At 46.1% G+C, this 27,961-nt stretch overlaps 1 protein-coding gene and 1 long non-coding RNA gene across 5 annotated transcripts in view; both read right to left on the bottom strand.

Moving 5' to 3' along the window:
- The window catches only part of NUFIP2 (nuclear FMR1 interacting protein 2), a 36,468-nt gene extending 27,700 nt beyond the window's left edge, over positions 1-8,768 (bottom strand). For all 3 annotated transcript variants that reach the window (XM_036395045.2, XM_036395043.2, XM_036395042.2), the window contains exons 1-2: positions 8,524-8,768; positions 3,928-5,646 (exon numbers count right to left, since the gene is read on the bottom strand). In XM_036395045.2, coding sequence (XP_036250938.1) covers positions 3,928-5,646; positions 8,524-8,707 — 1,903 coding nt within the window. In that variant the 5' untranslated portion in view covers positions 8,708-8,768. The remainder of the gene's footprint in view (positions 1-3,927; positions 5,647-8,523) is intronic.
- A 1,802-nt stretch (positions 8,769-10,570) lies between these two features.
- Positions 10,571-27,746, bottom strand: LOC118694343 (uncharacterized). Of its 2 annotated transcripts, none has more exons than XR_004981408.1 (4): positions 27,179-27,746; positions 21,826-22,061; positions 20,906-21,109; positions 10,571-13,298 (listed from the first exon to the last, which is right to left on the bottom strand). It is a non-coding gene; the product is annotated as an uncharacterized LOC118694343 (long non-coding RNA). The 2 variants fall into 2 exon arrangements; XR_004981407.1 differs by lacking the exon at positions 10,571-13,298 and adding an exon at positions 20,249-20,355.
- Positions 27,747-27,961: the final 215 nt, after the last annotated feature.

The raw sequence follows: 27,961 nt of genomic DNA on the forward strand, positions 1-27,961 counted from the left end.
CTTGCTCTATTTTCCATGCTGCTCTCCTGCTTCTTCATGCAAGCAGAGATGCTGCTGCAACTGAGTGCTCAGAAGGAACAAAGCAGCAGCACAGGCAGAAATTCAGGGGCAAGAGCAAGGGAAACCCTGCAGTTCCCTCTCCTCCACCCATGTGGTCTCTGCTGCTCTGCAGCTGAGCTGGAGGCCTCGATTATTTGCTTTTTAGCTCAGGACAAGCAAATGATTGAGCTTCCCACCACAAAGCTTGCTATCTAGAGCTCAGTGTTAGTGACAGCCTGGCCTGGAAGACTGCAATTGCCTGAACATGACAAAATTCTCCAAAGTGTTGACAATTATTCTGATATGAAGTGCTTCATCCAGCTGTCTTTAAAAGAAGGACTAAAGCAGTAAGAAGATGCTGGTTTTGATGCAAGCAAAGATGACATACACTCAGCCTCCTTATCTGAAGGACCAAAATATCTTCAAGAATCAGTTTTACCTCAAAAAGATAAGGATTTTGGCAATGACACACCAAGGCAGAAGTTCAACTTCTAACCTAGACAGGGGACGATGACTTGAAATGAGAGCACTACTCCTTCCTGGGCCTTCAGGTCTCCCATGTGAAGCCCATCCCTGTCTCCAAGCACATCCAGAGCAGGCCCACCAGTGCTGAGCTAAATCAGATCTCCCTTGGTAAATCAGATCTGTCACTCGTGAGCGTTTCAAGGCACCACCACAAACTCCAGGCAGCACAGGCTGTCAGTGAAGGCAGCCACACTGAAGGATCGTGTTTTACACTCAGGCAGATCAGATGATCAAGGGAGTCTTTCTGCCCTTTAAACAGAGGGGGGAAAAAAAAAGAAAGAAGCAATGCATGAAGCAGAGGTACAATGAAACCAACAGGAAAAGCTTCCCAGAAGAACAAGAGAGTGCATCATCATCCTATCCTGAATGTTCCAGTGCTCTGGCTTCTGGAGAAAAAGCAGTCAGGGAACACGCAAAGGAACACAGGAATCCTGCACCAGGAGCTCGCTGTGCTCTGCAGCCACCCAGCCCTGCCAGCATTCAGGGACACTGTGGTGAGTTACAGGAGCACTGTACCAGAGCCAGCCCTCTCTGGGTGCCACCTCCTCTATCCATCTTTCCACAGGGAAGCTGTGAAGCAATTACAGTTTAAAATGTCCTGTGCAGTTGCTGGGCAAACCAAGCACAGGAAAGCCTGGTTTGCTGGAACAAAGCTACTGAATAAGCTGGAGGCTTTCCCAAATAAATTTACAGTCCAGGATGGGGATCCACACAACCTGGTCACAATTGCACGCACAAACAGTGGAGGAAAGAGTGTCCACATTTGTCACATTCAAAGCACTGCAACCACTCGCATTACAGCTCATTCTTCTCTGCAGCCTCCAGGGCTTCATCCTTGCACTAAAACAGGGCACAAGGAGCTCAGGGTAGGGAACACACCAGGACCCCAGAGTGCTCAACACTCACCCCTGTCCTTGTCCTGTGATCGTTTCTCTTTGTGTTCATAACCCCAAGGGCAGGGCAGATGCAAAGATCAAACTACCGAGACTTTGCTCAACAGCAAACAGATCAATCTGGGAGGGAGAAGTTCACGAGATTCTCAAAATCAAAACCAAACAGTCTGAGTGCCCGGAATGCCCTAACACCGACCCAGGCAAACCCACAGGCTCTCCCCAGCAAGGAGGAAAAGGCAGCTCGTGAAAAGGAACCGAGTGAAATAGCTCTTTTCCTACTGCAGAGGAACTGGCTAGCTTGGAGCTGGACCTCAGGAAAAGAGCCCAAGATAAACGGAGAGCACAGTGTGGGAATTAACCCCCGCACTGCTGTCCTGCAATCACACCCGGCAGTTCTGCTTTTGAGGCATTTCACAGCCAGGGTGGGCTCTGCTGCAGGACCACGGCCATGAAGAGAGGACAGGAGACACCTTCCCTCCAAATATCCCTTAACCCATCTCACCCCAAGGATGAAATGCAACACCCACCATCATTACAAAAGTACTAAGACCTGGCCTGATCTCTTGCTTTGTAAAGCTTTTGAACACTAAATAGGAGAAAGACAAACCCAAGGTGTTTGGAGCACCCCATCACTGCATTAATGACAATGCTGATTAGAAACAGCCATCATCTTTTACCCCTAAGTAACACCCTGACGATGGCACATACATAAGGTGAAAAAGAAATTAGCAGAGATGAGTGCCGGGGCAGGATCGGGTATCCCCAGGCCATCATGAGGATGTTTGCTCTGGATGCTCAAAGCGAGACCATTCACATGCAGAAGAAGAGCAGAGAACAGTATTTTAACGGGTGCTTTAAGTGGCCATTCTTGCCAACAAATGTAATTAACTCCTGTGTTTGGAAGAGCTCAAGGCAGCCAGGCTTTGAAGTTAACACCTCCTTGAGAGGACATGGGATGGGAGTGTTCTTTATTTTCCTGTTGTTCCTATTGTTTCACTGAGGTCTGCCTTTCACAGCAAGTGAGAATGGGAGAGCTGATGAGCCTTGCTGGCAGCACAATTGCTGCTCCACAAGTTCAGGCTGACAACACAGAGGCAAACAGAAGTCTAGGGAATATTTGCAAAATTAAGAAAAGGATCACCCAGGATTTTCTTCCATGTTATGCTTTCTGATGGGAAGCTGGGATTTAAAGTACAAGCAGACACAAAAATGAGACTAGAAAGCCTGCTTTAATGCTGGAATAAACTGAGCAGAAGGGAGAGGACCAGATAAAATCAATTGATGAACACTGTTCTCAAGAATACTAGAGCTTGAAATGTTAACATCTTGAGAGGGAGATGACCTGGAAAAAATATTTGGAGTTATTATTTTTAAATGACTGGGCTTGTTACTGTTACAGGAAGGCATTCGGGTTTATGCCATACAGAGTTTGTGAAGTGGTAATTCAAGAACTTTGCAGAGGGTGAAAAGAGCAAATTTGCCAAAGCCAAGTAGCCACTCTCTGCAGAGGGGAGCAGGGAGAGGGAAGGGGGTCAGAAAAAGGAACTGCCCCAGTGTTGGTCAAGAGTGAGTAAATAACACTGTGACAAAAGGAACACCCAACCAGGCTCCTGCTAACACTGAGCCAGCACCAAAAGCCAAAAACTGCCTTAAGTCCTCAGAGCTTCTGGGGCTGAGGCTAAAGCAGAAAGCAAGCCATGCCACAGGCTTCCCTCTCTTCGTTCCCTTTCTAAAGTGTCTGTATCACATTTGAGTCATTTCAATCTCAAAAAAAAAAAAAAAAAAAAAAAAAAAACCAGGAAAAAAGGGAGCTGGACTACAAAGGACTTCATGAAAGCAGTAAAATCATCTGAAAGATGTGGCCTACAAAGACAAGGAGAGAATTTAATCTGCAGCTCACAGAGGAGCTGATAAGAAAAGATTGGTCTTGCTGCTGCCATAATACTCAGGGGCAGGGAAAAAGTGTGTGTGGGGCACACTTAGAAAAATAAATCACACCTACAGTCGTAGGAATAATTTCTTCTTCCTTCAAAGCCATGATTTCATGGTCTGATCTGCCCAGGGGAGAAGCTGCAACACTTTGGTGGCAGAGGTGTGAGTACAGACTATGAAGCCTTCACAGAGACAGAATATCACCTGGTACAGCTGGAACAGAGCAGCTGCAACCACACATTTAACTCCTTCCAATGCTCGGTGGCTCACGAGGACCTGCTAAGTATCATCTCTCTCAACATCACTCATGCTTGTCCGCGGGAACAGGGAAACAAATACCGCTTAACATTAATTAAACAACCCTTTGAGTAACTTCCCCAGACCGTTATTGCCATGAGAGGATATGCAAGCAAAGAAAAGGGTCATTTTTAAAACAATTAGAATTGCTGGAAGGAACATACCATGTTAGAATATTGCACTTCTAAAAATAAAATAAAAAAAGAAGAGAACGCCCTTAGGCAGCAAGTTAAGCCATTACCTTTAGTGTGATATAGAATAGCAGCCCTCAGGTCAAAAGAACCCCAGCTATCTTTCCTTTCTAGGCCTCTCTGGTACCTCTGTTCTTTGGCGGAGGCTAGCAAATTGTTCGTAGGAGAGGCCAGAGGATTCTCTACTTCATAGTCTTTTGAAAGAAACACTAAAGCACCTTGGCTACCGGTGTCTGCCTTTTGTAGGTCACCTGTGTGATGCGACTCCAAAGCTAAGACACCACCCTCAACAGCAGTCCCAGGCTTAAGAACAGCACTAAGAATTTGAGGGCTAGTCCGTTTATCCAGCTCATAAGCCTTAGGAAACACAGGTTGTTCAGTTCCTGAGGGAATGATTTCAGGACACTGTGAAACCAAAGTGGCAGGATATTCCCCTTGAAATGTCACTTCCATTAACTGATTATCCGCAGATTTCCCCACAACGGTTTCAGGTCCAGCACTGGGCTCGTTTATGAAAGACAAGCCCCACTGATTCTGGAAGATATCCCCCAGGTTCTGCTGATTCGTCTGCGAAGGGAAATCGACTTGCGCTGTCCCCAGGAGCACAGTTTGCATATTTGAAGGGTAGATAAAAAGGCCAGATTTCTTTTGTTCGAGGGCTGTCGAAGTTGTACTCATGTCCTGGGGTACAGACTCAGAGGAGGAGGAGGAGGTCGATGGTACAGTACTAGCAGCAGTGGAGAGCAGTGGCTGGGCCCCCGGGGAATACACGCTTCCATCAGTCCCAGCAAGGATTGGCCCGTTGGAGAAGCTGGCAGAGGTGACAGATTTCATAGCAGACATGGGGACTTGGGACAGTCGACTTGATGTTTGGGCCTGAGTTTCCCCAGCAGATGATGAAGACGATGAGGATGACGTAGATGGGGTTTGAGCTGCTTTGTTGAGGTTTTCTTTAACTTTACTTGCATAACTAATTTTGGGAACAATTTTAGCACTGCTATTGTCCACTGGAAAAACTGGGGGTGGTTTAAATAAGGTCCATGAGTCCTCTTTAGACGTAGCTGACGATGTGTGTTTCCCTTTGGGCCGGTCATCAAACTTCTTGCTGCTAATCCCAGGTTTGGCATCAGAGTTTTTCCGTGGTACATCCCCGAGCCCAGGCTTTCCCCTGCCTGCTCCACCAGCCCCAGCCTCATATTTCCAAACAGGCTTAGTATTTTCAATTCGGTTCCCCTTTTGTTCACTATAATCAGGCTTGAAACTCTCAAGTTCCTGTTTCAAGGTTGGTGCGCTGACCTCCTGCTGCATTATTTTGTCCTGTACTAGATTCAAGTTCTCACAACCCTTGGCACTGTTGCGCCTGCCTTTCCGTTTTTTAGGTGTGGTATATCCACTCTCAGAGCCGCTGCCATCGTTATCGGCCCCTTTGCCTACGTAGCCATTTGTGATGTAGCTGGAATTGTTGGTCACCACGCCGTTTGGAATAGACACTCCCTCTGGCTTGTCTGAGGACTGGTTTTCTCTGTGTTTGTTTTCGTAGGACTTCTCATTCTTTTTGTCCATGCTATTTTTCTGAATGAAGTTCTTGGTTTTGATTCCAGCTTTCCCCAAAGCACCGGCCTTCACAGTCTGCTTTGGGGTGACATTAGAATCTACGAGCTGCTGGCTGCCATTGGGTACCCTGGATCCTGGGGCGGTGGCTTCATCAGAGCACAGGCCCTTCAGGGACACTTCTCGCTCTCCTGCGTTACCATTCAGCTCTCCGTAGCCTAGAGGGAAGCCAAAAACAGCAAAAGGCAAGAATTAGAATGTGAAATGTTAGACTTGTCATTGCAGAAAGCTGCAGTCAGCCCCAAACATATCCAGTTTCCTCATGCAGACATTTTAAAATAGGAAAATATCTAGTCTCTGAGGTAAAGCTGCATAAATTTATTTGCTGGAACGCACAGCAAGAAGGGTTAAGCAGGAAGGACCAGCCATGACTGCCTCCCGCATAACTGAGTGACATACAGATAACATAACAAAGCAAAAGAAAATACAGATACTATGCCAGGAAAATATACTGTACTGAAGATCACTGGCAAGCTGGAAAGCTATTTCATCAGCTACTATTTCCAGGTCACAGAGAGGAAAAAATTAATTCCCAGGATGCTTCAAGACAGCGGGATCCACTGCTTTTGTGACAAGATCTGTGGAGGCTCAGGATACACACTGTGAACAAGGGACAACTCCTACCGTCTCCATCAGCTCCTGGGCCTGCAACACCAGCAGACCTCCTCCCAAAATGCCATCTCAGTTAAGGAGTGGGGGAAAAAAAGCACATTATTTCCAAAAGGATACGTGCAAGTCCAGCTGGAAGATGGAGGGAAGAAAATGTGGCCACATCTCCTCCTCATTACATTTCAGAATAGTGACCAGCACCTCCCTACACATGCTCCTGAGCACTGAAAAGGTGACAGAACTAAGAAATGCATCCCTGCAAGGCCCTTCTGCTGCCACTAGCAATGGGTCTCTTCCCCACTGAAAAACTTGTATTTCAGAGTTCCCAGGAGAGCTGGTATGAGCCTGAGACCCAAGAAATAAAGTACTTGCTGGGGGTTTCAATTCATAAAACCATGAGATTGTGCTGTAGACTGAGCTTTACTCTTCCCTTCTGAAGTTCACTCCAGGTCCCATGGTTCTGGGAGTGCAATTCAAGCAGAGCTGGAAGCCCAGGACAGTCCACACTGAACCACCCCAACTTCCTCTTTGCTTTTTCCTTTTTAAACATCTCTGGCCAGAGGCCTGCTGCTTTCGAGGACCCTGGCTAAAGCCCCAGGAGAAGCCCTGGAGCCCCAGTGGGGACGGGGAGAGCACACAGAGCCCGACCCCACAAAGACACTCCAGCTGCAGAGGGATCCCTCCTGCACCCGCAGCTCCTCTGACTCATCCGTCCTCCTTCCCCAGGCTGGGGAGCCTCACAGCCCCCACAGCCACTGACCCACCTAAGGCTCCATCTGCAGCCACGGTGGCACCGAGTCAGCACAGAGAGGGAGTCCCTCAACAACTGGAGCGGGCAAAACTCCAGCTTGGGAGAAGAATGTTTTTGTTGTTGCTGATGTTGTTGAAATTAAGTGCTGTAACTAAAAAATCATTGTTACCCTCACATCCTGGAGCCTCAGATGTCTGGCAGATGTAACAGCTCAAGTTCTGTGCAAGTCGGGAACACAAGAATCCTTGTAGGAATCTTTACAGAAATTCCACAACTGAGTTTGCCGAGGGGGATCAAAAAGGATTTTACTACATGCAAGTATCTGTAACCACCACAACTTCCACTATATCTTTCAAATATGTTGTTAAGAAAATTAACCATAAATACTTCACCCCAGAGAGAACTAGAACGGTGGGATCCTCTAAAATGAAGTATTTCAGAATAGCATGAAGAGGAAGCCCTTTTAAGAGCAGTGTTACAGCTGACCTTGTATGACTCAAGACTTCTGACACCACTTGTTAATGAAACAAAACAATAAGAGTGGTCATAAGACCATTGCAGATGAGGAGTGAAAGAATAAAATGAAGAACAAAATCCATTTCAGTAAGTCAGTGTGTCAGCAGTTTCTAGTTCCAATTCTCAAGCATTCACAGCTCAGCTGCCTGAGTTTTCTCCAAATCAACATTTGGCACAGCTGGCCTTGGCCTGGACACGGAGGTGCAGCAACCAAAATTTAGGGGAGAGGAAAAAAACCAGGACGATAAGAAGAACAGGTGAAGAGGATCTGGCAAGCTCACAAACCGTTTCAGAGCTGGGAAGGGAGGGGTGCCAGCCTAGGCACACATTAAAACCCTGGGCACACTGCAAACAGTGAAATGACTTCTCAACTTATTTTTGCTCGGTAACTTATTTTAGCGTGTGCCCGATCAGGTCCCTCCCTGGCTGCCCAGGCTGCACATGGGGCACTGCCGACCCCGCTCTGCTGCTACCAGGCCCCCTCCCACCTCCCGCCTCGTTATGTAAAAGGAAAATTCAAGGGAAGGGAAAAAAAAACCAAAATGTACGCGGCACTCGGGTCGCCTGGCGGCCACGCACTCGCTGTGACCCCGCAGAAACCCCCCCAGAGGGACTGCTGGAGCCGGGGAGCCCCCCAGGAACGCGGCGGGGGCTCCGGCCCTGCCCGGGATCGGCTCCCCCCGCGCCGCTGACCGGCCACCGCCTCTGCGGCACTGCCGCCCGGCCGGCGGCGGCTCGGCACGGCCCGGGGGCCGCAGCCCCGGCCCCGGCGGGGAGGAGGCGGCCGAGCGCCCTGGGCCGGGCCGGGCAGGGCCGCGCCGCCTCCCGCCGCCGCCGGCGGGGCCGGGCCCCTCCGCCTGCTCTGACTCATTGATCCTGGCGCTCATCAATCGCCCGGCCGCCCCCCGCGCCCCCCCGCGCCCCCGGGGCCCGGCCGGCGGGGGCAGCGCGGCCCGGCCCCACGTGCCGGCGGGCGGCGGTGCCGGCGGGCCCGCGGCTCCCGCAGCCCCAACATGGCGGACAGGAAGCGGCCCCAGCGCGGCGGAGAAGCTTCGAGCCGGGCCGGGGGAGGCGGCGGCGGCGGAGGAGGAGGGAGAGAAGGGGGGCCCCACCGCCGCCCCGCGAAGGTCACAGGCCCCGTCCCGCTGCCCGCTCCAACCTGGTCTCCGTTTCGGCGCCTCCGTGTGCTGCGGGCCGCCGTGCTTGTGCTCGTGGCGGAGCGGCGGCTTAGGCTGGGCTCGGCCGTCGGGCGGCGGCAGGTAGGCGCTCTGCGGGTGGTGGTGGTGGTGCCCGTAGTAGTAATAGTGGTGGTGGTGATGGTGGTGGTGGGGCTGCTCCTCCATGGGGGGCGGCTGGCGGGGCCGGGCCGGGCTGGGCGCTCGCTGCTGGGCCGTGCGGCTCCGGCGCGGGGACGCGGCTGGCGCGGGGGAGGCGGCGGACTGGCAGCGCCCGCCCTGCAATCAGCGAGCGGCGCCGCCGCGCCCGCCCCCCGCCCCGCCCCGCCGCACCGCGGCCGGGGGAGAGCCGGCCCGGCCAGCGCGGACCCGCCCGGCCGCCCCCTCCCCGGGCCAGCGGCAGGTGAGGCTGCCGGGCACGGGCGCGCTTCGCCCTCTCCCCGTGCTAGCGCCACAGAGCCAGAATGAGCGGCCACGGCGGAGCCGCCTCCGTCCCCGGCCCTCGCCGTTGGAGCGTTCCATAAGCGGCGGGGAGCGGCGTGCGGCCCCGGGGGGCTTTCACCGCAGGGTCACCGGGAGGAGGGCTGCCCGGGATGCCGCAAAGCCGCGTTTTGCCGTCATGAAGCGGGTGAACCGCGCCCCGGGGCAGGTGGAGAGGGTTGGAACAGCCCCAGCGGAGGGGATCTGGGCAGGGATGTGAACACCGTGAGCGCCCGGGCTCCCAGCAGCAGCAGCAGCAGCAGCAGCAGCGCCCCGAATCGCTGCCGGGCCGAGCTGCAGCGCTCCCGCGGCAGCCGGAGCTCACCCGGCTCCAGGGCTCCACCCGCAGCCGCCCGGGCGGACCCGCCGCTCCCCGCACGGACCCAGCCGGTCCGGGAAAGGTGGGCTCGACAAATGCACCTGTCCACCTCCGAGAGAAGCACCGGAGGTTTGACTGATGCTTAACAAAAATCAAAGGTTGATGCGGAAGCCCGAGAGTGTAAGGAGGAGAACTCTTGAAACTTGACAGAATTTGTAACAGATTTCATACTATTTCAATCTCTGATCATCCCCACCTAAGCATGTTCCGAGGGGGGTGGTGGCAGCTAAATGACCTGAACTCCCGCCTCTGCTCCAGCCAGCCTCCACTGCAGGAGGGCAAGACATTCAACTGCTGTTTCGGGATTCCTCCTCCAAACCGAGGCCCAGTTCTCCAGACGGCACTGATATAAAGGGGTTTGGGTTGTATGGATCAGTGAGGAACTGAGGGAGGAGTTAATTAGGAATGTAGGAAAAGGGCAGAGAGAATGGGGAGATCCACGACTGACACAGGCTGGAGATAGAGTCCTGCTCTAACTTATTTGCTGCTCTGGTGTGATTAATTGCCTCCAAATAGTCCCAACAGTGTGCACTGCAGCAAACAGGGAGGAAAAGTGACAAAATAAAATGTGTTCATGTAATTAAAGACTATTACATTTAATGTGTGTAATATAAACGGGCTCCACAGATAGTCCTGAAAACAGTATGGACTTGCTTCTCAAGGCTTTTCCTTGCAGCTTAATCCTCTGTTCTATTTCCTCACTATTTTAATGAATAAAATTAATGAAGTTCATGTGTCTAGAAAAGCCCTATCAGACTTTGGCACTGTACAAGAGCCCTTGTCTGGAGATTTTACAGTTCCCAAGCTTTATTTTAAGAGAACACAGTTGAAAGTTTATGCCTCAGACAGAGCTTCCCACTTCACCCTCCTCTTTACTACACAGGAGGTAAAGCTTTTCCTTACCAGAAATACCAACTTCGACATTAATACAGAGGGTTTTTTCAAGATTTGAGGTGCCTGAAATATCACAAGTTCTCTGCCAAATCATTCCTGCAGTTTACATTTCTTTCAGCACAATGCAAATCCATTTAAAACGTGATGAAACCATTTAAGCAAGCAATGATGAACTTTGGGCTTTACCCAAACAATAACGGTCCTGGTCCTTTCAAAAGCTGACTCATTGAGTGACCTCACAGTGCTTAGGAGACAAGTCTTAAAATGAGGAGTCGGGCTTTAATCACAGCTGACATTTTATTGGTGGCTTGGAAGAATTTATTTTTAATATAGGGAGTTGGCTTGAAGATTTAAACTTCAAAAGACTCTGAAGAAAGCAAACAATTATAGACAAATCGTCTCCACACACACATACCAGAAATCTGAATACAGAGGAAGGTGGGCTGTCTCTTTGTGAAAGACAAAGCAACTATGTCACTGCTTAGACGTGTCTTGTTATCAGTATTAGATTATCTAAAGCTTGCAAAAGAGAGAAAATAAATCCAAAATAATCCAGCCTGGGCCTCATGAAGCATGGGCATCCCACACCCCAACATGGTGTGTCCACACACGGTGGGCCTTCCCCACTGCCCATTGATTCCAGTGGCATCCTCAGGGATGCATTTTAAAGGTAAGAGTGGTTCCAGCAGGCAGTGCTGCCCCGTGGCCACACTGGGACATGTCCCCTCCAGAAGCAGGAGTTCCTGTCAATCCCACTGTTTGCCCAGTGTTGCACCAGTTCTAATGTGTATTAATATTCAACAGTTCTTCAGGATGTGTTCTCTGGAAAGGGAAGCTGGAGATTTCCGTGTCTGCTCATCTGCAGCAGTTTTCCTCCTTGCTGCTCTTTGGCAAGCCAACAAAGAGGCAATTTTCCTTGGAATTCCACACCCAGTGCCAAGTATTCCCACATCCAGGCACAAAGCTGGGCACAGCCAGTGTAATTTCTAACTCAGTAATTTATTCAAAGCTCTGTTTTATGAAGCTTTGAAGTGGATGGCTTTGCAGAGAACCTGCCATTTAAAGCTGCAAAATTAAGGCAGCATGGAATGAATCAACTGCTACAGGAATCATGAGAAAGTTTTCCTGGAGAGCCTGACCCAGGATGAGTTTTGTATTCATATTAAAATGCAGTTAAACTGAGAAGCTATTGAAGTTATTTTTTCAAGAACAAATTATTTTCTTTCAAAGGCAATCCTCTTTAAAACACTACATTTAGTTTCAATTAATTGTTTTCAGGTAAGTTAAAAGTGAAATTATAAAATTAATCCATGAAAAAAATAAAATGCTTGCTTTGTAATATTTCATGTGTCTATGTCCTGTTTAAAACTCAAAACTGGGAAACCCCAAAATTACCATATTTATAGATATTGGGAAGGGCTCTTACACAAAATATGTGTGGCATTTATTTACATTTTTTTGCCACAGTGTTTTCATTTATAGCAGGGGTTCAGACTTGAGAAATTCTCCATATTCCAGCACATCCAACTTAACAAAGCACTCCAGCAGACCTTTAGTTCCAAGTAGGATTATAACCACACTGTTCAAAACCTTGCCACGTTTGGCTGCTGGCATCTCATGTGTTTCAGTACAAGGCAGTTGGGATTTACCAGTTGATATTCAAGTGTTGGAATCTCAGAATTAGTTCTCAGAAGCAGTTTAGCCAAGATGGATGACAGGGTACGAGTGCTGCTCACAGCCTGACCACAGCTATTCTCACAGAGCTGCTGCAGTTACATTCAGGTAAGGAGGAGCTTCTCCTTGACTCCATTTTTGTACTCTGCTGTGTACATTATTTATAGGTACAAAGCTGGTCTCTTTAAAGACTTCTCTCTCTAGAGGCAGCTGAATAGTAGGCATTGGGTTAGAGGTCTTAAAAAGCAGCAAAACCCGAAAAATTAAAAAAGGATTTAACCCCCTAGCTGAATTGTAAAAATTTCATATTTTACTCATCTTTCCCATCCCTAGCAATTTAAACATATCCATTTCAGCACATGCTGAATTATGATTTTTTTTTCTGAAAGCTTAGTTTCCAAATGTCATAAGCACACTATGCTAATCCTTCATTCACTCTCCAGAAAATTAAGGCAGTCTAGCACCAAAAATAACCATAGGGTATAGTTTTGTGAGGCAGCAAAACTGACGTAATGGCTGCTCCCAAAAGGGAAGGTCATCTCTCTCTGCCCTGCCCTCACAGCAACACTACTGCTTCTCAGAGCCCATTTGAGAAATTAAACTAAAAAATAATTCTTCAGATGGAAAAGTGCACATTTTTATTCTGGTTAAGCTTCCTAAACTGTTTCACAGAGGAGCCAGACAAATATTAACACCCTGAAGAATGGGCTGTCACTACAGCAGCTCTGGAGTTGCCTTCCACAGCCAGCCTGGCTGCAGGGATGACCTTCTGGGAATTGGGCAGTGGGGACACAGCTGGGGTTGTAGCCACTTAAGCCATCTAATTTTATTTTGCTCATCCTTCAAAGTGTTTTGAGCAAGCTGTAACAGAATGGCTGTGACCAGTGGGACTTCTGGTGGGTACATCCATTGTTTAACAGGACTCAATCTGAGGATCATCCCTGTTGTAAAAACACTGAAGTGTTCACACAGGCATGAGTAACATCTGCTGCCCATGGCTGCTTGCAAAATTGTTTACTAGAGTGCAATTGTATAAACTGGAGGCAGCTTCTTGGACACATACAAGAAGCAGAATGGGAAGCAGGCTAGCAGGTTCAGCCACATTGCTCATCATTACTTCTCTGGGATTTCAAAGAATCCTGGCTTTCAGACAATTCTGGATCTCCTCCTGCTTCTTAGGATCATCACAAGGGACCACAGAGAAATCCACACAAACACCTACCAAGGTGCTCTTGCACAAACTCCCCTGCTGTTAGAACCTGAGGCACAGGCAGTCCAGCCTGACTTACACAGGGAATTGTATCGGTCACTGCTTGCAGTGGACTTTAACCTCTGGAAGACAAATGAAAAAAAGCTCAATCCACAAATCCCAAGCACTTTTTATCTTGTTATACAACACAACAGTCACAAGGCTGCTAGTCGCATTTCATTCTCATTTCACTTGGATACCAAGCAGGTATTTTGAAACAGGATTTAAAAAAAAAATTATCAGTTTTTAAATGTGGGTTGGGTATTGTCTGCATTTGGTTCATGGGGACTCCACTGCTTGTGTTTGCACTCAGGATCTCCATCTTAACAATGCCCAGGACTGACAGAACACCAGATCTGGAGGGGTTATTGTTTGAGTTATTACTGTGACTGCTGCTTCTTTATGTGACACAGGACAATGATGGTTGACTACAAGATCAGGGATTGGGAAGAGCCCTTGTGAGAAGGAAATTTAAAAAGACTGGGACCATTCACCTTGGAGGGAGTGAATCAGAAAGAACACAGTGAAGGTATTGCTGAATGCGTAGCTCAGAGATAGCAGCTGGAGAACTTTTGTTCACCTTATCTCAAAACATAGGAATGCAGGAACATGAAGGGGAAAAAAAAAGGTAAATGAAAAGATAAGCAACCACCTTTTAATGTTTTGCATAAAATATATATCAGGATTCACTGATAAGCTACATTGTGAAGAGCAAAGTATTATTAGTTTTCTCAATGAATGGGCATAATTCAGCTAAAAGTAAATATTTGACATATAAAATAGAGATTTTGTTAGGATTACTATTCTTTGGAGCACAAGTGAGCTTATACCTCTTGGGATTTAAGAGAATATTTCTGCCAGATATCCAGGGCCTGGGGAGCCCAAATAGAAGCAGGGTGAAGAACTTACTTTTGAAAACCCACCTCCTCTGAAGAACTCATGGACTGAATACAAACAAGGCAGCTGATGGCTCTAGCTGGGGAGGAAATCAGACTGACTGGCAGGGCAAGCAATGGGCACTGTGCAGCAGATGCCTGTTAACATCCAGATTCCACAGAGGGATTCCTGCATCCTCAGCTTACTGGATCTGTGTTCTCTTTTATACAGTTCAGGTATTTTTGTTACTAAGTGAGGACACTGCAGGAGCCAAAGGCTAACCCTTGCCTGTATTTAGCCCTACTTCCTTATCTTGGAATCTGGTCCACAGTGCCACTCTCGTTCTCCCACACAGTTTCTGTACTTCACTGCTTACCTACTCATGAGGACTGAATTCCAGGACAAAGGCTGTTGTTCACAGCAAAGGGTTTATGGAACAGCTATTCTGGCATAGCTCCCCAGGTGGAGATACAGTTCATATAGGCAAAAGAACTCACTAAATCATCTCCTTAAAAGGCAAGCTACACCATCAGAATAAATCATCTCCACATCTTGGTTTTTTGCATGCCATTACTGCTGCAGGGTTAAGTCTGGGATTTTTACATTCCAACCTGCATAACTGTTCTGGCAAAACTAATAGTTCCTTGACCAGGAAAGGCCAGATACACCAGGAAACAAAATAAAACAACAACAACAACTACCAAACAAACAAAACACACCAATAAAAGAGATATTGCCTTATTTTCTTAACTGCATGTTTGTAGGTATTGAAAAGAAGAATGAAGGAATGAGCCACAAGCACTGGCTCTGTTAACAATGGGAAGGGGAACTGTGTCCAAAAGTCACCTCTGGGGTGGAGAAAAGCAGTGGAACAGCAGTACACAGCAAGCCTTATAAATGGGTTTATTTACTACATGTATGAAACAAAAATATGATGTCCTAATGAAGCTATAGTGGAACCCAAGTAAAATCTGAAGACATATAACTGAACCAGAATTCCAGACATAAGACCCCCCCCCCCTCCACTACTAATTCATTCATCAAGTCCAATTAATAATATTCACTCTTCATTATCATCTTTTCACTGCAATAGACCTCATGGCAGCCCCAGGAAAGGATGTGAGTCAATCCTTGACTAAATGCCTCTGATTCACTAAGGAACCAACACATATAAAATCACTTAAGATTAAAAAATGCTAAGGTTTGCCTCACTGATAATTTATCTAATGGCTGCTAAGATTGGGTTAATGGGAGAAAGATGAGAGAGAACAGCACTACATCGCTATGGAAACTAGAATTTTCAAAATAAACACCTTTGCAGAACTGAGGTTGCAGATCTAAAATATCTTGGTTTTGATGTCACCTCCCTTTACCATGAGATCCAGCCAGGCTGACCAGTCAGGCATAGGGAAAAAGCTTGCATGTGGTGACAGAAGATATCCCATGGCTGATGTTCCTTGTTCCAGTGCAGGTATGGGCTCTGAATGAAAACTTCAGTGATTGATTTATTGCCTGTACACTTTTGGGGGTCTTTCTGCCCCACAGCCTGTCTGGCCAGGCCAATGCAAAATGAATCCATACCACTTGAGATGGGAAGTGTTACCTTTATCCCACTATACTGATAATCCTAAGTATTTGCAGTCTTTTTTTTTTAATATGTAGATATATCTATATCAAGTGAACTATGAAACACGAGGTTTACAGCTTTTTGAAGTTCAATTCCCTTACTCACACTAGGAAACTCCTTACCCTGGAAATGGCTCCACTGCAGTTGCTGTTTAGGGTATCCAATCCTTTGCTTCCTGTTAGTCACAAATGGAAAATACAGTTGGTAACTTCTCCACTTGTGCCTGGGCAAAGGGTTTCTCATTTTAGACACAAACATACCTCCATATTCCACCTACCTTATACCATCTCACTGATTGCTGCTGTAAACACGTCAAGGCTCTAGAAATGCTGACTCACAGTGCTAAGACTATGGAAAATATTTAGAGCTGCTAAAGAAGCAAAGCCCAGCAGGTTTCCTGCCCTTCCTCCTTATCTGCAAGGCCCTTGCCATGACAGGCTGTAATGAAGGACCTTGCTTCCTGAGAGGAGGCAAAGAGTAGGTACTTGCTTCCTAAAGATAGCCCAGATTCCTTTGAATTCCCAGTTGCTAGCTAGTAATTGCAGGCAGGGGAAGACAACCCCCAGTGCTTACAACCACAGGGCTACAGATGTTGAGAGATTAATGGCTCCTGGGTAGGTTTTCTTGCCCAATGCAGCATTGCTCACTTCAGTGCACTTCCTGGGACAGAGTCAAGTTCCTTTAAAATGCCTCAGTATCTGCTACAGAAGCCTGTTCCTTACCTATGGACTTTACTGAACAGGATTTATTACTGATTCCTGCCTTCAGCACAGCTGAGTCAGAGCAGACAGGCAAATCACTGTTTGCTTTGGGAGGGTTGGTACCGATCAGGACACGGGCAAGCAGCATGGGGTGCAAATTCTGTTTCCCTGTGGGTGTGCCAGTGCAGGCAGGGAGAGGGACAGGAACTGGTGCTCACAGTGAGCCAGGGGCTGTGGACAGAGGTGGGGAGAGCGAGGAGAGTGGGGCTATCTCGACAGAAGCCAGTCTGGGTGCATTCTGCCTGTGTTAGCACACTGCTGCGCCCAAACTAATCGCCTCTGGATCTTATCCAAACGCCAAGCTGAGTGCCTACCACACCAACAGCCTGTTTTCCCCACTGGGAAGTGACCTGTTGTAAAAGGCAGAGCATTTAAGGAAACAACAAAGTTTTATACCCACACAATTCATGGGGCAAATAACTTCAGAAAGCTTAAGGAGCACGGAGCCTTTATGACCAGCTGGGGATGGGCAGGTTGCAGTGCTGCTCCCTTCTCCTCCTCCCATTACCTACACAGCTCATTTGCAAAGAAGCAGAGACTGATGAGCCACATTTACAAGCTGGGCAGGGCAGACCAAGAAACAGCTCTCACTGAAGGGAAGGAGCAGGCTGTGGTGAGAAATTGCAGTGCTAAGAAATGACTGTACTAACTGGTCATGATGATGGTATTGAGTTGATTTCACCTATAACCTGCTCTAACTGCAGTCTGCAATTAATGTGGCCTGTGGCATCTAAATGCACTGGGAGCACACAAGTAGGGATGCAGAGCTCCCTTTTCTATTGGCAGCTGACTTCCAGCTGCACATCAAATGAAATTCTCAGCAAGCTGATCATGCGCACAATTCTCTCTATACTTGTCAATATGGAGATGCATTTGGCTGAAGTCTCCCCCTTGTGAGGCAACAGGAGCCATTTTAAATAGGTGGGGACAGAGGCTGGTCCTACAAGACACACTAGTTTAAGAGAACAGTAACTATAGTGCTTTTGCCCTATTTATAGTGCTTACTCAAAGCAAACTGAGGTCTTATCAGTCCTTCTGATAGTGACAGTGAAGGTGGCTCAGTGTGAAGATGGCCCTGCATGAAGAATAGATTGGATCATAAATGCAGAACAGCTGCTTAAGCAGAACACCAGGAAAAGAAGCAATGATGTTGCTGGGCAGAGAAAAGCATTGCAAGAGCACACACATAGCCTCCTTCCTCCAAAGGCACATGCGCACTGCTCTCAGTCAGTCACATTTCTCTCAAGCTTCCTGGTAGCAGCATCAGCAAGTGCATTCTGTCACATCTGACTGGCTACAGGACTGTCCTCATCTGACAGTAATGACCTGGCCTCGATTTTTCACATTTTTGTTGTCTCCTTCCCCTCTTTCAGCACTATGAAAGCACCAGGCATGAAACCTGCAGCACAAAGGAAATTCTCACTAGCACAGCCTGCTGCAGTACACTTACCTCAGCAGCACAGGAGCTGCAGGCATGGCAAACCTCACATAACCTACATTAGATTCCCATAACGTTCCAAATCAGGCACTTAACTTCCAGACTTGGCTGAGACTCATCTCCATGGCCAGACTTAGTATACACAACAGAGACTAAAACTCTGAGGATCATGGTGTGCAGCTTTGCTCCTTTGGTAAAATGTAATGCTCTACAAAAACAGACAGTTCGACCCCATAAAAACAGCCTATTTTTGGCCCAAGAACAAATACTGAAATCCCCCTAGAACTAAGGGCCATCCAGATTTCTCCACATGCAAATTGCACTGTAAAAGATCAGCTCTCTGGTTGAATGGCCACAGCAAAACACACTTGACATTGCCATGGCCTAGCCTCTGATCTGCCGCTGGCCAGAGGTGATGTCATGGGCTGTGTTCACTGTCTGGAAATGAGGAGCAAGAAACGCTGCATTGGCTGGCCAGCCCACCCAGTGACACATCCTGACATGGGCCACAAGGAGACAGGAACAGACCGATAACTCTCAAACTTCATGGAGACAAAACCCCAGGGAGAAGTTGTCTGGGTATGAGCACACTAACTTGGCCAGCAGCAGTGGGTCCGCCCATGCCTTTGACACTTTAGCCCATCTCTCCCTAAGTCCCTTCCCATCCCTTATCACCTCTCTTTCCTCAAAGCTTTTCAGCTAAACTGCTGCTGTCCCTGCTTTGTTTATCCAGTTCTACCTGCACTGAACAGGAGCAAGAGTGCTCTCCCCCTGATGTCACCACCACCTTTGAGAAAAAAGCTGACCTGCAAGCTATTTTTAGCCACATTGTAAAGTTGTGGAGCTATTTTGGTCTCATCTCTGTATGAAAGCTGCAGGACACTGACAGGCTCAATGATTGCCTAGGGCAACAGGGCTTTAACTGGGAACAGGCACAGCTTGCAACTTTGCATTAAAGCTTCTGTGCCCTTCCCATGCCATAGGAGTCTTTAGACCAAGATTTGATTTCCCTTTCTTTTAGAAAAGGGTAACACACCTTCCTGAATTCTGCTGGATACCAGAGGCTCTGCAAGGCCTTTGCAGTGGTGGCCTCCAGCTTGCACTATCTCCAGCTCTGCAGAAGGTACTATTTATTCACTATTTATTCTGTGGGCTCCCTCAGTCCCATTTGCTTCATTCCCTAGGAGGAGGCAGGTGCAATTATGAGTTCACAAAAACACTGGACAAGATTTTATCAATCTTCCTTTGAATCAGACCTCTGTAAAAGATCAATAAACATTAGACTAGTGCCTGCTGAGAAGTCAGGGGCACGTAACTCTGTGTAGGTAAGAGGAATAACAGAAAGGAATCATTTGCATAGCAACATGTTGTTCTGAATACAGAGTAATTCCTGGGAGCTCTGGGGGTACGTCCAGGGCATGGGGCAGAAGGTGCCTGGTCTAGACAGTTGTTTTCTCTGGAGTGCCCAAGGGTTGGCTGCCAAGTTTGCTGGGGCTCTGTAGCAAGTGCAAAGCACAGGCAAAGAAAAAGTCAAGGGAACTGGATTTAATAGAATTAAGTCCAGAGATACAAAAGGAATCTTGAAGGATATGAGATATAAGGTAAATGAGAGGAGAGAAAAAAAAACCCAAACAAACTGGTGTGTTTAGGACAGGGAGAGATGAGTCAGATCTATAAAGAAGGAACAAGAGAGTAACTATATGACAGTTTATGAACAGCTGTCATCCAACCCTCCCAGAAAATGTGCCAGAAACTGCTGTCTGCAGCTACAGTGCACATTTTTCCAAGACACCTCAGTGGTGTTAACAATTCCACACCTTCCCCATTTGGAACAAGCCCCTGATGCAGCAAGAAGAATCAGAATTTATCAAGTCAGATTTCAAAGTGTCTCTCCTGTATTTTTTCCCCCCAACTTTCTTCTAAAGGTGATTTGTTAACAGTTCTTACACTCAAACCTACATCCTGCTTCTAAGGTGAGCCACTCCTTACTTCACTGATACAACTTGCACCTGGTTTCCTGAGTCAGCACAAGCCACATATCTCCTCTGCAGCCGGATCAGTGCCTGCTAACAGGATGAACTGTCCCAGGCAAACACTGGTGACCTGTTGCAAACAGATTTGATATGCAGACCATCACTGTATTTCATTGGGTGTCTCAGCAGAAGGAGCTGGTTTAACTCATTTGGTCCCACACAAGCACTAATTTGTGTTACACACTTTGCAGTCTTCATGCCAGGAAAATCAGCTGACCGTTAACTAATATCTTATGACATGTAAATTAAAACTAGCTTAATAAGAATTTAACTTTTTAGTCAATAGGTGGAAATGACATGGACAGAATAGTATTGTTTAATATGCTGTTATTTTAGCAGGACAGAATGGAACAGTCACAGTTCACATCAGACACAGAGATGTGTCCAGCAGCAATATGTCAAGACCTGTTGGATCAAAAAGCTCAATGAAGTGTTTTGTGTTTCAGCTTCCCCCAGAGCTATGCACAAGACTAGCAGCAAGTGTTACACAGTGAAAATGTTTTGGTCAGATGAAATAACACAGCAACATGTTGCATAATTCCCCTGCTGAGCTTAAGCAGCCTTTCTTTGGGACACTGCACAAGCAGGATAATAAACACAGCAAAGAGTGTCTGACACAACAGATAATCTATCAGCTCCTGCATGGTGGACCCATGCTTCTGGTAGCAGAATTTTGCTAGTGTAGGCAGTAACTACTTCACCCTTCATCATCATCTCTCTAGATTCTTAGTTTTCATCCATTATCACACAATCTTATTGTGAGAGCATTAGTGGCATCATCACTTGTCTCAACTGATTATTTAATGGAGATATCCTATCACCATCTCCACAATGTAAATATTTTTCTAGTAAATATCAAAAAACTGATTTTTTTTTTTTTTAAATAGTCCTACACCTGTTCTATTTTCCGGTGTGGAAACACCAGGCATACAGTAACAAATCACATGCAGCTCACCCCATAGACGTAGACAGGGGTTGTCCACCAATTGAGTGGATCCCGGCAAGAGCACACACCACGCTGGAGCTGACGACTGCAGTTGTTCCCAATCTCCTCTAGGGAGTGCAGTCGGAAAGGAAGAGACGGAACTGCAGTGCACATGCCAGCTGGGAATCGGTGACTCAGGATATTCAGTCACAAATGGTGTCTGTCCATTGCCAGCTGAAGGCAGGGAGGAGCAATGAGGTTTGAGCTTGACCTAAGAGCAGAATTCTACTAGAACCCCACCTATGCTTTACTGTGAGAGAAAGGTCTGCCAAGGTACTAAAAATCAAGATATAAATTAAGCAATAGGACTTCAAATACTAGATCAATCATTTAAGCCAACATCCCCACAGCTGAATGCAGCATGGACAACACTTTTATGGGGCTTCCATCTCTTATGGCCCGGTACATCACAATGTGAATCCATCAGATCATCCAGCACAGGTATGCCTAGTCTGCAAACATCATCCAGGCCTTGGTCTCTACACAAAGAACATCAGGGACATTTTTTAGAACTAGATGTATTTTTGTGTGCACATGCACAGTGCTCAGTACTAGAAACTATGCAGACCCATCAACTTATTTCCCCATGGATTCACAAAACAGTTAAGGAGACATAGCACCTGTCTGATCTCTGTGGTAAAGAATCATGGATAAAAAGGCCTAAGGTCACCTATTTTTCCCTTACAAATGATATGTGTGCATTAATTCTGTGACCTGCTACACCTTCCTTAAAGAAGGACCAGAATGTAAAATATATCTACTCAGGATTTTTGTCCTCTATCCCAAAATAATAACAATCCATGTTCCCAGACTCAAGATAAAAAACTATTAAGAAATATAGAAGTCATACTACCATCTACCTAAGGCAAGGGGTAAGAGAACAAACTCACCAGGTAAGAGTCTGTGCAGGAGGGATGTACATACATTCAGACAGATGCCAGAGTTGATCCCAAGCACAGCAGAGGATGCAGTGACTTCTACAAATGTACTGACACTCTGTGACAAAGCAGCTCTGTGGAACCAGTGAGGAGCTGCAGCTTTGAGAAACCAAGAGACAGGAACTGTTGCTGCTTATGGACAAAGCTTCCAGGCTGGCACAGACAAATTTGCCACATACAGAAATTACCTACAGCAAACAGAGCAGACATTCACGTGTTCTTAGGACAGCAACCAGACCAACAGTCAGGGATTTCACTTTCAGTTTGAGTAGCAGCAGATGCATACCACAAGCCCCATTACTGACATAAGGAAAAAAAAAAGAAGTCTGTAGACGCTGTGATAAATAAACAGGTAAAAAGGAACCATCAGCTCTTTCTTGACCTTGCAAATAACAGAGCATCTCCTCCCTGACATGTCCCATTCACTCTCAAATTTTCCTACCAGCATTGATTTCTGTTGCTGTCTTGAATAATACAGGTGGTTTTTTAAATGAAAGCAGGGAGAGGCAGGCTTAGCACCAAGAGATCCTCAGAAATCTGTAAGAATATTCCTGGTGAGGGCATAATTGATTTCCAGGGAGATGTTTATGATGTATGCATTATCACAATCTCAGAACTTCATTCCCCACCTATTTAGGATTCCCACACTGGATTACAACCTGCCTTCACATAAGAGATGTTGAAGCTTTCAATGAGGTCACGCCAGACTCTGACAAGCACTGATGGGTGAGTCATGCTGCAGTAGCCAGAGATACTAGCAACACATTTGTTAATCTGTATGCAGTCTAACTCTTTTTTTGGTCTAGAATCTTATTCAAGGGTGAAATACAATGTCTCAGAGATAGGTGCCTGCAGAATTGCTGAAGAGCAAGGCCACAGTTTCACAACTGTTTTATGGATTATAAGAATCCGTGCCTGGAAGCAAGTTTATAACAATGTAAAATGTTGTTTTACCTATAAAATCTGTAAAACAAGAGATCAAGATCTAGATAGGGTCAACAGCAGAGCTGTTCATTGCAGATCACTGGAAAAGCCACCATGCTAATATGAAATCTAGGAGTTCTCAGAGAGTTCCACCAACTCTTGTCCAGCAGTTCAGTCATCCTCTCCAGCAAACTCTCTTCCAGAGGCTACCTCCCTGTACCATGGTCAGCTGAGGTAAATACACATCCCTACACCAGCCAGTCTGGGACAAAGGCCAGGGGAGTCACAGCACTGTCAAGCTGGGGTCTGAGCTGAGATAGCCAGCACTAAGCCAGCAGGGTCAGGCACAGAACACTCTCTTCTGCTGACTCAGCTATGAGGGAAAACCTGTGGAGAAGGATTAGACCAGACAACAGCAACTTCTTGAACCACCACGGCAAAATTCTCCATGGAAGCTTTGGAAATGTGGCAAAAAGAACACAGAAAACCATGGAACAAATGAGATAAAAAAGTTTCTTCATCTTGGCTAAACTACTGGACAGCCAGGAAAAAGAACCAATAATGAAGGGAAGAGACAAAATAAATCTAAAAGAAATCCTGCAGATGGAGAACAAAGAAATTAAATGCTGTTGTATTTTCATTGCTGCGAAGCTAAATTAAGCTTCCTAAGTCAAGCAGAGAAATAATTGGTTTAGATTTCTATTCAGAAGACAGCATGAGCAGCAAGTGCCAGTGGAACAACTAACAAAAGGTGTCTTCCCTCAGAGAAAGCAAGCCAGCAGATTGCATAACTGCAATGAGTTTCCTCCCAGTTTCACATTATTAGTCACCTTTCTCCCTTCTCTGCCAAAGGCCTCTTCTTACCCATCCATCCAAGGACCAGAGCCAAGGCCCTTCCTGTGCTGCTGCTTTCCATCAGTCACTCTTCAATATCCAGGACTCCATAATGGGTCCTTGTACCCATTGCAGGTATTCTGAACCAACGCCAGAGTGAAACCCCCTTCAGCCCTGCTGCTGGGGAAAAATCTGAGATACCTAAACAGACTCTCCTTGTAGTCAGCTGTCGTGGCCTAAAAAACAGTTAGTTCCAAAATTTTGAAAAGATTTCAAAGAAAATTTATTGCAAAGACCCATGGAAGAGCTCTCACTAGCAGAAGACATGCTACCTAGAGTCCCTTGGAAACCTGTTTGACTCAGGTGGAAATGACCTACTGGCATTTATTTGTAATTGCCCAGCATGGCAGTGGTTGGGGAAGGAAAAGCCGTTGAGTCACACTGCAAGCCACTTTTCCACTTTTGTCTGGTTTCCCAGAGGGCAGAGTCAGAAGGCTGAGATTCTGTTTATGTCTCTGACACTCATTTCCCATATGACCTTGGCAAGTACTTCTTCTTGTGCCACCATTTCCCCATTTCCTAATAGCTAAAACCGCTCAACTCATGGAACAATCGTAAGTGCACAGCAAGGAGCATCTAATAAAAGGTAAGAGAAGAGTGAAGTTTTTTAATTGTTGTCATAGAATACAAAAGCAGTTACATAATAATGTCAGTATTGCTTCATTTTTGTCCTTACAACAGGAACTGTCAGAGGCACACTGCCTGACATGGTATCTTCATCCCTGTGGATGTACCCAAGCATTTACATCATTGATACAAAACCAGATTGTTGTAATCTGGAAGACTCTACCTCGTTTATTTTGACCAGCCTTTCTCTAGAACATGTTTTTCCTGTATAACCTCATAACCCATAATAATGGCCCAAAGTGCACTATAGGAATGATGGCAGGTTTCATGTGCTAGTAAAATCAAAACAATTCCTCACTTGTGCATTGCACAACTAGTCACCCACTAGAACACACAAGTGCTTATCTTCTCTGCAAGCAGAAAACAAGCTGAAAGTTAGTTTCTAAATTAGTACATCATACATACAAAGAACACATCCTAAAAATCCCATTGGCATGAAAGAATTGAATTGGCTAAAATTACATTCTGCTTGTATGATAACAAGTTTCTAAGAAAAAGCATTGATAACTGCTGTCCACAGCTGCTATATAATTAATAACCAAATTTCTCTGCTTCAAGTGCTATGATTTCTTCTAAAATTTACAATTGTTTGCTTAAAAATGGCCAGATTCAAGCAGCATTTGGACTAAAGGCTGAGGAAGGCATGGCTGTAATTACAGCACCTGAAACTGTGCCCTAATCACACTCTTATCTTTCTTATCTACTGCAAGTATTTATAAAGCAATGATTACTGTACTAGGCCCCATCACTGCTCTGAGTTAGTTCTGAACCAGCACCTTCATATTGCTGTAAGAAGTTTACACTGCTTGAACTGGTGTCATTCTGCTGAGACAGAAAGCCAAGCTTCTCATCACTTCAAGTCATTAAAAAAAAATAAACTATGAGACACCTCTACAGAAGCAGGGGTGTTAACCCCAATGTCCTGGCCAAACTCCCTGCTCGAGTAATTAAAATGTGCCTTGAATAAATTCTTGCCACAGTTTCCATTGGACTTAGTATTGTTCTCTGCTTCCTCTCCTACAATATCATGGAGAGCTGGTGCATGCTCCTAAAGGTTCTGTCCATGTTGGAATGTCATGTGGGTCTAGTCCAGGGCCAGCTCTGCAGAGCACATTGGGAGCAATGTGTTGAAACCAGTTCTGCCTGTCAGCTGAACCGCTAGGCAATTTGTAATATTTATTTATTGATGTTCTGGCACCTCCTTCAGACAGAATTAACTTTGGGTATAGCTATCTGACAGATAGACTGGTGCAAATCCCAGATGCAGATATACATAAACCTGTTTAGTTCTTAAGTGGACTAAATTTGCATCAGGAAATTAGCAAATGAAGCTGAACTAACTTTCTAGATGCTTACTATGGTCTTTTGAGAAGGCAGCAAGAACATGCCTAATGCAATGGACTAGGAAAGCTAAATGTGCTGTTTAGTTCAGCTGGCAACAATAAACATAATTTTCACACTAGCTGTTCCTTCAGAATTTCAGTGAACTTTTTCCAGTCTGTTCACAGACTATACTGGATATTTTTGAAGCAGTCACTGAATACATATCAAATGCAGATCTAGCATTTCAAGTAAAATACTTGATAGTTAAGGGCAAAGCATTATTCACATATTTCTGCAGCCAATGTTAAGAGACTCTGAGGATTTTTACCTAGACCTCTCATTATCTTTCATGTGTGTAACATTAAGAGCTGTGGCCCAGACTCTCTGCTGGCATTTGCTGGGTTAGCTCCATGGACCTCAGTAGCTCTCATAATTCATGAGCTTTACAGGCAATTTGTCTGCAGGAAGAAGTACAAGATCAAGATTCAGAAGAACCTGATTCTTAATTCCACCTTTTGACCCCATGGGCGGATCACTCTCTCTTACTGCTCCATTTTGTTCTCCCATCTCCAAAAGCAAATTATATCCACTAATTCAACAAAACAAGTACAAAACCAAATTAGTATCAATAGGCCACGCTGAGCAGATTCACATTAAACACCATTCTTCCAACATTTGAAAACACAAATGTTTACCTTTCAAACATGCCCTTAATTTCCCCAGAAGCGTGCCTCCCGTATTATTTCAGAAGACAGAAACTGTAGTTTCAGAAAGCGGATGGTTTTATTTTTGTGTCATTACAAAAATGCCTTTTAACTTGTCAAATGATACACTACAAATATCTTTGGCAGATGAATGAAACCAAGTTTCCTGTCAAAGCTGCCAACTTCAAGGTTGAGATCATCAGATAAACCTTTAGTTTGCCTCTCCCAATACCCACAACAACATATGTTTGAAGTGATCCACGTTTGTCTCACTTTTCCTATAGGGATTTGAAAAGGCAAAGTACCAGACCACTTTGGGACAAGTTCACAAAACTCTAGATGTGGTCCACAATGGTTAGGGCCAATAACATTCCTCAGGTGTCCCCCCATCCCAGATTAAAGTCCCGAGTAGCTCTGCCTATCTAAAGGCAAATGCAAAATTCACCTAAGCCATATCCGGGATCACCTCAACACCTGCTGGATACAAATTTCTGTTAGATTATGTGGAAAATAGGAAGGAAGTTTGTTTCATCCATTTTATTTCAGCAGTAGAAGTAATACTGGATTTACAGAGTAAATTATTTTATACTGGGGACATCTCAAAATTGAGTATTTGCAGGGTACTTTATAACAGAGCGCACTGCGCCTGCAGTGTAATTCTGAAGTCAAAAACGGAAGCCATCCCTACAAACACACCTTTGACAAACTTTGTGTCTTATGTAACTGTTTCTATTAATTTATTATCAGGATGTCAGTACAAATTGTTATTTTGATGATTCCTTGTCTCCATACTGCTGAAAGGGAAAGCAACGATAAACACAGGGGAGACCGACCTCAGTGATTTCCTCTGTTCAGGCAGGAGCACAATGCGCTCAAACACCATGACAAGGAGAAGTGGACTGTTTAGAATTCCTCCAGCTGTAATCTACAGTAAAAACAAATAAACAAATATGTGACTACAAGATGTGATAATTAATCCCTGCATGAAGCCAACTGTTATCTCTGCTTCATAGATGGAGATACCAAAGCACACAAAGGCTCAACAACCTACCAAGTTCAACACCCACCACTGAGAGCCAAGAGTACAGTTTAGGAGACCATGTGCTCAACCCATGAGATTTTTTTTTCCCTCTTCTGGCCACAACCCAGATACAGCTCGGCCAAGGGCAGGCTGAAATACACCCATTTGGTGAGGGCAGCTGCACTAGAGCAGTCACCTACCACCTCCTGGGATTGTCACCGCCTGTAGATGAGCTGCTCCGGCCAGAGAGGCAGCTCCACTTGGCTCCATGGCCTCACCATAGCCAGCCTGCCCCAAACCCACTGTCCTCTGCCACATTGCCCCCAAAAAGCTCGCACCCGTGCCAGGCCTCTCCCCTACACCTCTTCTTCTACCCATGTCCAGGCCCCATGTACCCCTTTGCTGAGCCCCTCATCTCTCTGCCCCCCCTCCCGACCTTTCCTCATTCTCCCTCAAGCCTGCTACCCCTCAAAATGCTGTCTGAGCTCAAATGGCCTCGGCAGCAGCCCCCCACCACATTCTCCCTCAGGCCCCTCTCACCCCTTAGTGTCACCACATAGGGCTTCTACAAACCCTCTGTCCCAAACTCCCCTCA

Source organism: Molothrus ater, chromosome 21, assembly GCF_012460135.2.
Source record: "Molothrus ater isolate BHLD 08-10-18 breed brown headed cowbird chromosome 21, BPBGC_Mater_1.1, whole genome shotgun sequence".
In the NCBI taxonomy this organism is placed as follows: domain Eukaryota; kingdom Metazoa; phylum Chordata; class Aves; order Passeriformes; family Icteridae; genus Molothrus; species Molothrus ater.